The following is a 15,070-nucleotide window of genomic DNA, read 5'->3' on the forward strand; positions in this document are numbered from 1 at the left end:
GTATTTCTCACATACATTCTTCAAAGCAAACACCTGATCCACACGTCCTCTACCACTTCTGAAACCACACTGCTCTTCCCCAGTCTGATGCTCTGTACATGCCTTCACCCTCTCAATCAATACCCTCCCATATAATTTACCAGGAATACTCAACAAACTTATACCTCTGTAATTTGAGCACTCACTCTTATCCCCTTTGCCTTTGTACAATGGCACTATGCACGCATTCCGCCAATCCTCAGGCACCTCACCATGAGTCATACATACATTAAATAACCTTACCAACCAGTCAATAATACAGTCACCCCCTTTTTTAATAAATTCCACTGCAATACCATCCAAACCTGCTGCCTCTTTTTATCTTGGTTATATCCAGACACTGAAGTCTGAACCTTCATGGAGGATGAGCACTACTCACTTGGTTCCATCTGTTTCATATTTTAGAAACTATAGTATGAAAAGAGAAAGATTTCCAGCCTCCCAATCCCACTGTTTTCAGTCACCTTCTACAGTACTTTGGGAATACGTGGAAAGTAGTCTTTCTTCCTTATCCCCCCCTTTTCTTTTTTCATATGTCTGATTTCCCATGTTAGCAAGATAGTAAGAGGAACAGATGAAGAATGGTCTCATACTTGTAGTAGTATTATGACCCTTTGTGTTGATTTACTCTTATTTAGCGTTTATATCTGTATTTTGCATATAGTTGGAGGATGGTTCTCTGTCTCTCTCCCTGCCCCACCCCACACCAGTTTATTTTCTTGTTTTTTAACTTGGTGCTTGAATTGGAGTGTTACATCATTACTTTTTCAGGTATCGGACACCAAAACACTCAAATTATGATGACTTGGAGCGGAAGTATTGGAAAAACATCACTTACGTTTCCCCTATTTATGGAGCTGATGTATCAGGGAGCATAACTGATCCAGATGTTAAGGTAAATAAACATGTGTTCATAATTTGAAAAGTCTTTGACATTTTTTTCCGTTTATTAAGCTAATTGGTGGATTTTGAATTGTCTCCATTCTTTTTGATAATTCATTATTTCCTGTTATTGTTAATGTCATAGTTAAGAACTGCTTTCACATGCATCTTCTCCAATGTAAAAGGCTTTCACACCACTCAGCAGTTGTCCCCCTACCCCATATACCCTTAACATATCCCATAAAGCATTCCACTCAACTCAGTATAATGCATATCATTTGCCCCCTCCAGTAAAACAAAGAAAGGTGTGTTTGTGGACAGATTTAGTGTTATGTGTAGTATGGAAAGTAGTAAGTATGCAGGTGGGAATAGAGATGTTAATCTAGTTTGGCAGTCAACAGTTTGTACTGTGAAATATTGAAAGGCTAATATTTTTGTGAAAACCTTTGTTTATTTGAGCACTGAACTTGGATAAATATATGAATCAAGTGGGCTTTGACCCCTGATAATGTTCTGTCCAAGTGACCTAAGGTGGTTCTTGTAAAAGCCCTTGTAACTGTTTATATGTAGTATGTGATTGTTTTATACCTGAGCTTTCAGGTTCAGTGTATGTGCACAGTGTTTTGCAGGTGAATTTGATAGCTAAATGACTTCAAGTCAAATATAGCCATAACTAGATATCCCTTTGTATATTAATTATAACCACCATTTCTTTTCCTTTTCATTATCACCAAGATTGCACCTGGCAATTCAGTAGCATCCAGTAACCTTTTATTGACTTCTTTATTTCTCCTTTCCTCCTTTATTTGGTGTATGATCTTCCAAACCAATAATCAGTAATTTATGTTTATCAGCCTCCTGCTTTTGCTGCTATCCACTTTTTTTTTGTAGATTCTTCTTTGTTGGTGCGTCATCCTATGCTTCTCTTGACTTTTTCTGATATTTCCCTTTTAGCTAGCAAGCACTAATCCTGTATGCTCTGCTCTTTTCAAAACCTTTCTTCCACCAGGTTATAAACTAACTGGATTGCCCCATCTCTTAACATTGCATATTGTTATTTCTACAGCCACACATAACTTCATTTGTACTTTTACTTGTATAACATCATTTTTTTCCTCACATTACTAAGCCTCATTCTCTGTGTATGTTGATCAATGCTAAAAATGCTCTTGACCACCACCCACCATTTTAGTGGATTTTGTGTGTTTTGTAATCATTTCATGTTAACAGAACAGCCTCTAGATCATATAGAAAAGACCCGTCTTATCTCGTGCTGGCAACAGTCTCCATAACTAGAAAACTTCAGTGCCACTTCTTAGCCTTTAGTGCCTCACCCTTAACAGGCCATTAGCAGAGGGCAAGTTTAATGCAGTATTTTCAGAGGCTCCTACCGAATGTTCGTAATGATTTTTATCTGATGCTCCTACCTACTACTTCTACCTAATGCTCATACTTAGTCTTCGTAAAGTTTTCTTCTTGTAGATCTAGTCCCAAATACCTCGTTCTGATGCTTCCCTATGTCTGAATCCATTTATAACCCATTTATTGTTACCTGCTTTAGGTGTAAGAAACTTCAGGGTGTGGAGGGATTTCATTGAAATATAATGCTAATTGCTTTTATTATGACATTGGAAATTGGTAGAGTCCTTAATTAGAAATGACTTTGGAAATTGGTAGAGTTCTTATTCTTAACAAGAAAAAATAATATAACATGTCCTTATAGTTCTCCTGACTTCTTGTGGTAGGGTCATAGTTTGCTTTATGAATGATGGGAAATTCCCATTAGCTCTGCCTGATATATGAGTGTACTGCTGAGATTTTTCCCATTCCACACCTTTTTTATGCTATATACTTTCATTTTTTTTATTTTTGCTTTAGCACAAATTATTCTTTGAATATCTGTTTTTCGAGATTGCACATTACCGTCGATTCATATTCAGTTGATGCAGATATCTTTCTGGGTAGTTTTTTTTCTAACAACTTTTTCTTGCTTTTTAATCATGTAAGCCCAAGCTGTCTGTCTAGAATTATTGTGTTATATAGAATGAGTGACTCCATAGAGAAAAATTGTATTTGCTAGAAAAAAAGAAAAGGCCATAATTACTTTGTAAATACTTTACAAGAATATATGGTGTGGGAGGCAAGTTGTTAGAAGCAGTGAAAAGTTTTTATCGAGGATGTAAGGCATGTGTACGTGTAGGAAGACAGGAAAGTGATTGGTTCTCAGTGAATGTAGGTTTGCGGCAGGGGTGTGTGATGTCTCCATGGTTGTTTAATTTGTTTATGGATGGGGTTGTTAGGGAGGTGAATGCAAGAGTTTTGGAGAGAGGGGCAAGTGTGAAGTCTGTTGTGGATGAGAGAGCTTGGGAAGTGAGTCAGTTGTTGTTCGCTGATGATACAGCGCTGGTGGCTGATTCATGTGAGAAACTGCAGAAGCTGGTGACTGAGTTTGGTAAAGTGTGTGAAAGAAGAAAGTTAAGAGTAAATGTGAATAAGAGCAAGGTAATTAGGTACAGTAGGGTTGAGGGTCAAGTCAATTGGGAGGTAAGTTTGAATGGAGCAAAACTGGAGGAAGTAAAGTGTTTTAGATATCTGGGAGTGGATCTGGCAGCGGATGGAACCATGGAAGCGGAAGTGGATCATAGGGTGGGGGAGGGGGCGAAAATCCTGGGAGCCTTGAAGAATGTGTGGAAGTCGAGAACATTATCTCGGAAAGCAAAAATGGGCATGTTTGAAGGAATAGTGGTTCCAACAATGTTGTATGCCCTGATTCAATCCACTGACAGCACGTCAACCCCGGTATACCACATCGATCCAATTCACTCTATTCCTTGCCCTCCTTTCACCCTCCTGCATGTTCAGGCCCCGATCACACAAAATCTTTTTCACCCCATCTTTCCACCTCCAATTTGGTCTCCCACTTCTCCTCGTTCCCTCCACCTCCGACACATATATCCTCTTGGTCAATCTTTCCTCACTCATTCTCTCCATATGCCCAAACCATTTCAAAACACCCTCTTCTGCTCTCTCAACCACGCTCTTTTTATTTCCACACATCTCTCTTACCCTTACGTTACTTACTCGATCGAACCACCTCACACCACACATTGTCCTCAAACATCTCATTTCCAGCACATCCATCCTCCTGCGCACAACTCTATCCATAGCCAACGCCTCGCAGCCATACAACATTGTTGGAACCACTATTCCTTCAAACATACCCATTTTTGCTCTCCGGGATAATGTTCTCGACTTCCACACATTCTTCAAGGCTCCCAGGATTTTCGCCCCCTCCCCCACCCTATGATCTACTTCCGCTTCCATGGTTCCATCCGCTGCCAGATCCACTCCCAGATATCTAAAACACTTTACTTCCTCCAGTTTTTCTCCATTCAAACTTACCTCCCAATTGACTTGACCCTCAACCCTACTGTACCTAATTACCTTGCTCTTATTCACATTTACTCTTAACTTTCTTCTTTCACACACTTTACCAGACTCAGTCACCAGCCTCTGCAGTTTCTCACATGAATCAGTCACCAGCGCTGTATCATCAGCGAACAACAACTGACTCACTTCCCAAGCTCTCTCATCCCCAACAGACTTCATACTTGCCCCTCTTTCCAAAACTCTTGCATTCACCTCCCTAACAACCCCATCCATAAACAAATTAAACAACCATGGAGACATCACACACCCCTGCCGCAAACCTACATTCACTGAGAACCAATCACTTTCCTGTCTTCCTACACGTACACATGCCTTACATCCTCGATAAAAACTTTTCACTGCTTCTAACAACTTGCCTCCCACACCATATATTCTTAATACCTTCCACAGAGCATCTCTATCAACTCTATCATATGCCTTCTCCTGATCCATAAATGCTACATAGAAATCCATATGCTTTTCTAAGTATTTCTCACATACATTCTTCAAAGCAAACACCTGATCCACACATCCTCTACTGCTTCTGAAACCACACTGCTCTTCCCCAATCTGATGCTCTGTACATGCCTTCACCCTCTCAATCAATACCCTCCCATATAAATTACCAGGAGTCATACATACATTAAATAACCTTACCAACCAGTCAGTAATACAGTCACCCCCTTTTTTAATAAATTCCACTGCAATACCATCCAAACCTGCTGCCTTGCCGGCTTTCATCTTCCGCAAAGCTTTTACTACCTCTTCTCTGTTTACCAAATCATTTTCCCTAACCCTCTCACTTTGCACACCACCTCGACCAAAACACCCTATATCTGCCACTCTATCATCAAACACATTCAACAAACCTTCAAAATACTCACTCCATCTCCTTCTCACATCACCACTACTTGGTATCACCTCCCCATTTGCGCCCTTCACTGAAGTTCCCATTTGCTCCCTTGTCTTACGCACTTTATTTACCTCCTTCCAGAACCTCTTTTTATTCTCCCTAAAATTTAATGATACTCTCTCACCCCAACTCTCATTTGCCCTCTTTTTCACCTCTTGCACCTTTCTCTTGACCTCCTGTCTCTTTCTTTTATACATCTCCCACTCAATTGCATTTTTTTCCCTGCAAAAATCGTCCAAATGCCTCTCTCTTCTCTTTCACTAATAATCTTACTTCTTCATCCCAACACTCACTACCCTTTCTAATCAACCCACCTCCCACTCTTCTCATGCCACAAGCATCTTTTGTGCAATCCATCACTGATTCCCTAAATACATCCCATTCCTCCCCCACTCCCCTTATTTCCATTGTTCTCACCTTTTTCCATTCTGTACTCAGTCTCTCCTGGTACTTCCTCACACAAGTCTCCTTCCCAAGCTCACTTACTCTCACCACACTCTTCACCCCAACATTCACTCTTCTTTTCTGAAAACCCATACAAATCTTCACCTTAGCCTCCACAAGATAATGATCAGACATCCCTCCAGTTGCACCTCTCAGCACATTAACATCCAAAAGTCTCTATTTCGCGTGCCTGTCAATTAACACATAATCCAATAACGCTCTCTGGCCATCTCCTACTTACATACGTATACTTATGTATATCTCGCTTTTTAAACCAGGTATTCCCAATCATCAGTCCTTTTTCAGCACATAAATCTACAAGCTCTTCACCATTTCCATTTACAACACTGAACACCCCATGTATACCAATTATTCCCTCAACTGCCACATTACTCACCTTTGCATTCAAATCACCCATCACTATAACCCGGTCTCATGCATCAAAACCACTAACACACTCATTCAGCTGCTCCCAAAACACTTGCCTCTCATGATCTTTCTTCTCATGCCCAGGTGCATATGCACCAGTAATCACCCATCTCTCTCCATCAACTTTCAGTTTTACCCATATTAATCGAGAATTTACTTTCTTACATTCTATCACATACTCCCACAACTCCTGTTTCAGTAGTACTGCTACTCCTTCCCTTGCTCTTGTCCTCTCACTAACCCCTGACTTTACTCCCAAGACATTCCCAAACCACTCTTCCCCTTTACCCTTGAGCTTCGTTTCACTCTGAGCCAAAACATCCAGGTTCCTTTCCTCAAACATACTACCTATCTCTCCTTTTTTCACCTCTTGGTTACATCCACACACATTTAGACACCCCAGTCTGAGCCTTCGAGGAGGATGAGCACTCCCCGCGTGACTCCTTCTTCTGTTTCCCATTTTAGAAAGTTAAAAAATTCAGGATATCTACATGAATTACAGGATATGCAACTAGGGTTTTAGATGGGCAGGTAGGGGCTTGTAACTCAGCTCTCTTAATTCTGTTACCATCTTGGTTGCTTTTCTCCAGACTTTCACTATTAGTCTTTTGTGCTTCTTAAGGTGCAGTGACCAGTCTCTCAAAGCATGCATATATGCATGTGTAAGAAATGGATATTACATTTGTTCATTGTATTATATAGAGTACAAGATGATGATATTTTCCAGGAATGGAACATCAACTGCTTGGGGTCAATTTTGGACTATGTCAATGAAGACTATGGAATTAGCATTGAAGGAGTGAATACTGCATACCTTTACTTTGGCATGTGGAAAACCACATTTGCTTGGCATACTGAGGATATGGACTTGTACAGGTATGTCAATTTAAAATCTTTGTGCCATTTCTCATGGTAAGATGATGATAGTGATGCTCAGTCATTTAACCTTTTGATTGTTGTACTCTATTGCACTAATGCTAACATTCCTAAGACATCTCAGTTTTTATTTCAACTTATCTCTGGTGTTACCATGTTTTTTATTTTGTTCCCCTCTCAGGAGGGAGATTTCCCCCATCCAGGAATCAGTACCCTAACCATTGACCTTGCCCTTGATGGTCAGTTCATAGGATAGAGGCTTGATCGTGAAATGAAGATGCATTTCCAAGGCCAGTGGAGTGCAGTGTGTATATAATGTACATTTTTTTTTAGATTGAAGGAGAAATATGTTGGTCTGGATGAAATGAATTTAAGTTTGTCAAGGATGTAATGAAGATGTGTTTGTCGAGGGTGAAGTGGATCAAGATTTATCAAGGTTGTATTGAAGATGCATTTGTTGAAATTGAAGGGAAGATGCTTTTGTTGGAGGGAGACATACTTTATGTATTTGCAAATATTGGCATTTAAAGTTTGTATAGTTTGTATGTCTTATATTACTTGCTCTTGACTGTAGGTGCAATCCATTCACCTTCTTTTACTCTTTGATATTCTTGTACATCTTCCTATCCTCCTCACGTACAGCCATCCCATGTGCATACTACATCATCCTGTCTGTACACTTTGCCATTAGTTTCCACTTTCATCTTTCACTGACCTTCACTGTTATGGACAACCACGAGTCTAATCTTGTTTTGAAAGTTTCTGTAATCACTCCTTTTAGATTTCCTAGATCACAGAGTATCTCATTGGATGAATATTATCATTCCCCATTCCCTTCTGAGATTTCATGTATCTTTGTCTTGTACATTTTTGATATGTTTCCAGGGATTACTCTTGAATTGATTTTTTCTTTCATACTTGATCTCCTTTTTCTGTGTTAGCAAGTTAGCACCAGGGACAAAGAATAGCCACATCCACTCATATCCATTGTTAATCTCTTATGTGTAATGCTCCAGAACCACAACTCCCCATCCACATCTGGGCCTCTGACCTTTGCATGGTTTACCCTGGATGCTTCACATGTCCTGGTCCTGTCCCAGCACATTGACCCCAATATACCACATCGTTCCAATTCACCCATATCCTTTGCACACCTTACACCCTCCTGCATTTTCGGGACCCAATTGCTGAAAATCATTTTTGCTGCATCCTTCCATCTCCAACTTGGTCTCACCATTTTTGTTTTCTCCACTTCAGACATGTGTATCCTCTTTGTCAACCTTTCCTTACTCATTCTTTCCGTATGTCCAAACCATTTCAACACATCCTCCCATGCTTTCTTAGCCACACTTTTTATTTCCACTCAGCTTTCTTACCCTGTCATTACTTACAGGATCAAACCACCTCACCACATATTGTTGTCAAACATATGATTTCTAACATATCCATCATCCTCCATGCAGCCTTAGCTATAGCCCATGCCTCACATGTGGATGATATTGTTAGGACTACTTTTTCCATCAAACATACCCATTTTTGCCCAGTTCTTCATTGCTTCCATAACTTTTACCTCCTCCCTCATCCTATGACTATATATACAGTGCCATCTCACAAACATCAACTGTGCCAGTTAGTGCCTTTCTCCCTTCTCAGTCAAGAGCACACATGGCATTGCAAGCATTTTTTCTCTCTCCATCCTAGTGAAGATATGATGCAGGTTAGCATTTAGTCTACCAGGTGGGTTTTGCACCCTCTGACTCTTGTAAGGAGAGGAGGAGAAGTGGGGGGGAGTAGGGGTCATCAGCCACAGTGGAGCATTCTCATTGGAAGATTCCTTGACGAGACAACACGGATTAGGATGTACTGGAGTCGAGGTCCCGAAAGCTGATGGCAGAGGGTCTGTAGGAGATTGCTGTTTTCTTTATGCTGCATGGGAGTGTGATGTCTTGGGTGCCACATGACAAAATTTTACATAATTTAACATAATTATGTTTACCAAAATCAACAAAGGATTTCATTTTTATATGCATGTAAGATTTTAGATTGTGAATAAAATCTGTCACACACATGCATGCAACAGAACCATTAATATGTTAAGTTCTCTTCTTGATTGATATTATCCAGGTCTCTTCGAAGTTTCTCTTGATCTTCAACATAATGATGCTTTGATTACTCGTGTGTCATCTGCGAAACACTTGACTACTCTGTCTTTTACTTCCTGTTTTATGTCCAAAGTCATGATTATAAAAAGAGGCAGGTCTACAGTCTTTTGGCCATGGTGATTGGGGGACATGCCGGAAGAGTTGGTTACTATTTGCTGATGACACTGCTCTGATGGCAAATTTGAGTGAGAAACTGCCGGAGTTGTTTCCTAAGTTTATTAAGTGTGTTTGAAAGGAGAAGGTTGGGGGTGAATGTGATTAAATTTAAGGTTATTAAGTTTAGCAGGGATGAGGGACATGTTAGTTGGAATGTTTTAGATACCTGGGAGCAGACTTGGCAGCAAATGGAAGCATAGGGTATATTTGAGGGCAAAGAAGGCTAGGCTCAGTGGTATTGTAGGTAGATGTGGGCTGTAGATGAAAAAGTATTCAAAAGGTTGTTTGAACTGGATATCAAATGTTTGAGAACAGGAGGGTTGGCTGATTAAGGTTTGACAAAAGTGTTGCAGTAGGAGGAGAATGTATGAATGAGCTAAAGAGTATATGATGAATTGGTGTGACATATGGAGAGAATGAGTATTACTAACCTTTCTGAAATTAAATTGTCACATCCCCATATAGTTTTTCATTTCTGAGAATATCATGAAATTTATTCTGAGTACAGAAAGGAAAAAGGTGAGAACAATGGAAGAAAGGGGAGTGGGGGAGGAATGGGATGTATTTAGGGAATCAGTGATGGATTGCGCAAAAGATGCTTGTGGCATGAGAAGAGTGGGAGGTGGGTTAATTAGAAAGGGTAGTGAGTGGTGGGATGAAGAAGTAAGAGTATTAGTGAAAGAGAAGAGATAGGCATTTGGACGATTTTTGCAGGGAAAAAATGAAATTGAGTGGGAGATGTATAAAAGAAAGAGACAGGAGGTCAAGAGAAAGGTGCAAGAGGTGAAAAAAAGGGCAAATGAGAGTTGGGGTGAGAGAGTATCATTAAATTTTAGGGAGAATAAAAAGATGTTCTGGAAGGAGGTAAATAAAGTGCATAAGACAAGGGAGCAAATGGGAACTTCAGTGAAGGGCGCAAATGGGGAGGTGATAACAAGTAGTGGTGATGTGAGAAGGAGATGGAGTGAGTATTTTGAAGGTTTGTTGAATGTGTTTGATGATAGAGTGGCAGATATAGGGTGTTTTGGTCGAGGTGGTGTGCAAAGTGAGAGGGTTAGGGAAAATGATTTGGTAAACAGAGAAGAGGTAGTAAAAGCTTTGCGGAAGATGAAAGCCGGCAAGGCAGCAGGTTTGGATGGTATTGCAGTGAAATTTATTAAAAAAGGGGGTGACTGTATTGTTGACTGGTTGGTAAGGTTATTTAATGCATGTATGACTCATGGTGAGGTGCCTGAGGATTGGCGGAATGCGTGCATAGTGCCATTGTACAAAGGCAAAGGGGATAAGAGTGAGTGCTCAAATTACAGAGGTATAAGTTTGTTGAGTATTCCTGGTAAATTATATGGGAGGATATTGATTGAGAGGGTGAAGGCATGTACAGAGCATCAGATTGGGGAAGAGCAGTGTGGTTTCAGAAGTGGTAGAGGATGTGTGGATCAGGTGTTTGCTTTGAAGAATGTATGTGAGAAATACTTAGAAAAGCAAATGGATTTGTATGTAGCATTTATGGATCTGGAGAAGGCATATGATAGAGTTGATAGAGATGCTCTGTGGAAGGTATTAAGAATATATGGTGTGGGAGGCAAGTTGTTAGAAGCAGTGAAAAGTTTTTATCGAGGATGTAAGGCATGTGTACGTGTAGGAAGAGAGGAAAGTGATTGGTTCTCAGTGAATGTAGGTTTGCGGCAGGGGTGTGTGATGTCTCCATGGTTGTTTAATTTGTTTATGGATGGGGTTGTTAGGGAGGTGAATGCAAGAGTTTTGGAAAGAGGGGCAAGTATGAAGTCTGTTGTGGATGAGAGAGCTTGGGAAGTGAGTCAGTTGTTGTTCGCTGATGATACAGCGTTGGTGGCTGATTCATGTGAGAAACTGCAGAAGCTGGTGACTGAGTTTGGTAAAGTGTGTGAAAGAAGAAAGTTAAGAGTAAATGTGAATAAGAGCAAGGTTATTAGGTACAGTAGGGTTGAGGGTCAAGTCAATTGGGAGGTGAGTTTGAATGGAGAAAAACTGGAGGAAGTGAAGTGTTTTAGATATCTGGGAGTGGATCTGGCAGCGGATGGAACCATGGAAGCGGAAGTGGATCATAGGGTGGGGGAGGGGGCGAAAATTCTGGGAGCCTTGAAGAATGTGTGGAAGTCGAGAACATTATCTCGGAAAGCAAAAATGGGTATGTTTGAAGGAATAGTGGTTCCAACAATGTTGTATGGTTGCGAGTCGTGGGCTATGGATAGAGTTGTGCGCAGGAGGGTGGGTGTGCTGGAAATGAGATGTTTGAGGACAATGTGTGGTGTGAGGTGGTTTGATAGAGTAAGTAACGTAAGGGTAAGAGAGATGTGTGGAAATAAAAAGAGTGTGGTTGAGAGAGCAGAAGAGGGTGTTTTGAAATGGTTCGGGCACATGGAGAGAATGAGTGAGGAAAGATTGACCAAGAGAATATATGTGTCGGAGGTGGAGGGAACGAGGAGAAGAGGGAGACCAAATTGGAGGTGGAAAGATGAAGTGAAAAAGATTTTGTGTGATCGGGGCCTGAACATGCAGGAGGGTGAAAGGAGGGCAAGGAATAGAGTGAATTGGAGCGATGTGGTATACCGGGGTTGACATGCTGTCAGTGGATTGAATCAAGGCATGTGAAGCGACTGGGGTAAACCATGGAAAGCTGTGTAGGTATGTATATTTGCGTGTGTGGACGTATGTATATACATGTGTATGGGGTGGGTTGGGCCATTTCTTTCGTCTGTTTCCTTGCGCTACCTCGCAAACGCGGGAGACAGCGACAAAAAAAAAAAAAAAAAAAAAAAAAGCTAATTTTTTTGGTACTTTTATTTTGCAGCATTAACTACCTTCATTTTGGAGCACCAAAGACCTGGTATGCAATTCCCCCAGAGCATGGACGGAGATTGGAAAGGTTGGCAAATGGGTTCTTTCCAAACTCTTTTAAAGCATGCCCAGCTTATCTACGTCACAAGATGTCACTGATGTCACCACAGATTCTCAAGCAGTACTCCATCCCTTTTGATAAGGTTTGTTGATGACAAAGATTTTTATACAGCACCACTTTGATTTTCATATTGTCAGACCAACATTGTTCTTTAGGGAATGCTGCTTTTTTACATCCCTTTCTTTTGTGTTTTCCACCTATATCGTGATTTCTTCATGTATGTATATTTGCCTGTCAATATCATAGGTAATCTCAGTCAGAGGAAGGATTACAATGTACTCTACCATAAAGTTGCCAGACCTCAGACAAACATGAAGCCTACTCTAACCCCTCAAAGGATGGCAGAAGATATATATATATATGCTTTTCTAGGCGGTTTCCAGATGTGATAAACAGGTACTACCATTGTTAGCAGTATAAAAAGATTTTCTTATATTTGAATGTGGAGGTTCCACTAACAAGGTAAGTTTGAGACTTTTCTGCCATATGAGTTGTGTTGATTCCTCCCTGTTGTTAGATAACCCTTTGTACATGTGGTTCTTCAAGTGCCTGTGTATCTTCATCAGAGTATTTATGTTAGCATATGTTTGAATGATACCCTTTTGGTTTTCATATGTTTCAAGTATGAATTAATGTATGCAATATATATTGTGTATAAGTACATTTCATAAGTGTTACTGGTAAAAGATTTTAGGTTTTAACAAATGTGCTTTAAGAATTGCGTTATAGAAATAGACTTTTCAGACGCATTTTGGTTAAAGAAATTATTATTTATATTTGTTATACTTGATTCCCACGTCAGCAAGGTAGCACCAGGAAACAAAGAAAGATCCATCCTCTCATATACACACATTTTTTTTTTTTTTTTCTTTTTCTTTGTCGCTGTCTCCCGCGTTTGCGAGGTAGCGCAAGGAAACAGACGAAAGAAATGGCCCAACCCACCCCCATACACATGTATATACATACGTCCACACACGCAAATATACATACCTACACAGCTTTCCATGGTTTACCCCAGACGCTTCACATGCCCCGATTCAATCCACTGACAGCACGTCAACCCCGGTATACCACATCGCTCCAATTCACTCTATTCCTTGCCCTCCCCTCACCCTCCTGCATGGTCAGGCCCCGATCACACAAAATCTTTTTCACTCCATCTTTCCACCTCCAATTTGGTCTCCCTCTTCTCCTCGTTCCCTCCACCTCCGACACATATATCCTCTTGGTCATTCTTTCCTCACTCATTCTCTCCATGTGTCCAAACCATTTCAAAACACCCTCTTCTGCTCTCTCAACCACGCTCTTTTTATTTCCACACATCTCTCTTACCCTTACGTTACTTACTCGATCAAACCACCTCACACCACACATTGTCCTCAAACATCTCATTTCCAGCACATCCATCCTCCTGCGCACAACTCTATCCATAGCCCACGCCTCGCAACCATACAACATTGTTGGAACCACTATTCCTTCAAACATACCCATTTTTGCTTTCCGAGATAATGTTCTCGACTTCCACACATTCTTCAAGGCTCCCAGAATTTTCGCCCCCTCCCCCACCCTATGATCCACTTCCGCTTCCATGGTTCCATCCGCTGCCAGATCCACTCCCAGATATCTAAAACACTTCACTTCCTCCAGTTTTTCTCCATTCAAACTCACCTCCCAATTGACTTGACCCTCAACCCTACTGTACCTAATAACCTTGCTCTTATTCACATTTACTCTTAACTTTCTTCTTTCACACACTTTACCAAACTCAGTCACCAGCTTCTGCAGTTTCTCACATGAATCAGCCACCATATATATACATATATACATATTTTTATTTTTATTTTGCTTTGTCGCTGTCTCCCGCGTTAGCAAGGTAGCGCAAGGAAACAGACGAAAGAATGGCCCAGCCCACCCACATATACATGTATATACATACACGTCCACACACGCATATATACATACCTATATGTCTCAACGTATACATATATATACACAGACATATAAATATATACACATGTACATTATTCATACTGTTTGCCTTTATTTATTCCCATCGCCACCTCACCATACATGAAATAACAACCCCCTCCCCCCTCATGTGTGCGAGGTAGCGCTAGGAAAAGACAGCAAAGTCCACATTCGTTCACACTCAGTCTCTAGCTGTCATATAATAATGCACCAAAACCACAGCTCCCTTTCCACATTCAGGCCCCACAGAACTTTCCATGGTTTACCCCAGACGCTACACATGCCCCGGTTCAATCCATTGACAGCACGTCGACCCCGGTATACCACATCGTTCCAATTCACTCTATTCCTTGCACACCTTTCACCCTCCTGCATGTTCAGGCCCCGATCACTCAAAATCTTTTTCACTCCATCTTTCCACCTCCAATTTGGTCTCCCATTTCTCGTTCCCTCCACCTCTGACACATATATCCTCTTGGTCAATCTTTCCTCACTCATTCTCTCCATGTGACCAAACCATTTCAAAACACCCTGTTCTGCTCTCTCAACCACGCTCTTTTTATTACCACACATCTCTCTTACCCTATTATTACTTACTCGATCAGACCACCTCACACCACATATTGTCCTCAAATATCTCATTTCCAGCACATCCACCCTCCTGCGCACAAGTCTATCCATAGCCCACGCCTTGCAACCATATAACATTGTTGGAACCACTATTCCTTCAAACATCCCCATTTTTGCTTTCCGAGATAATGTTCTCGACTTCCACACATTCTTCAACGCTCCCTGAATTTTTGCCCCCTCCCCCACCCTATTATTCACTTCCGC

The 15,070-nt window shown here is 40.9% G+C and overlaps 1 protein-coding gene across 1 annotated transcript in view; it reads left to right on the forward strand.

Moving 5' to 3' along the window:
- The window catches only part of LOC139752158 (uncharacterized), a 105,576-nt gene that overhangs the window by 22,647 nt on the left and 67,859 nt on the right, over positions 1 to 15,070 (forward strand). The window contains exons 3-5 of the mRNA XM_071668094.1: positions 811 to 934; positions 6,864 to 7,012; positions 12,161 to 12,350. Of these exons, the coding sequence (XP_071524195.1) occupies positions 811 to 934; positions 6,864 to 7,012; positions 12,161 to 12,350 (463 nt within the window). The remainder of the gene's footprint in view (positions 1 to 810; positions 935 to 6,863; positions 7,013 to 12,160; positions 12,351 to 15,070) is intronic.

This window comes from Panulirus ornatus, chromosome 12 (genome assembly GCF_036320965.1).
Source record: "Panulirus ornatus isolate Po-2019 chromosome 12, ASM3632096v1, whole genome shotgun sequence".
NCBI classification, from domain to species: domain Eukaryota; kingdom Metazoa; phylum Arthropoda; class Malacostraca; order Decapoda; family Palinuridae; genus Panulirus; species Panulirus ornatus.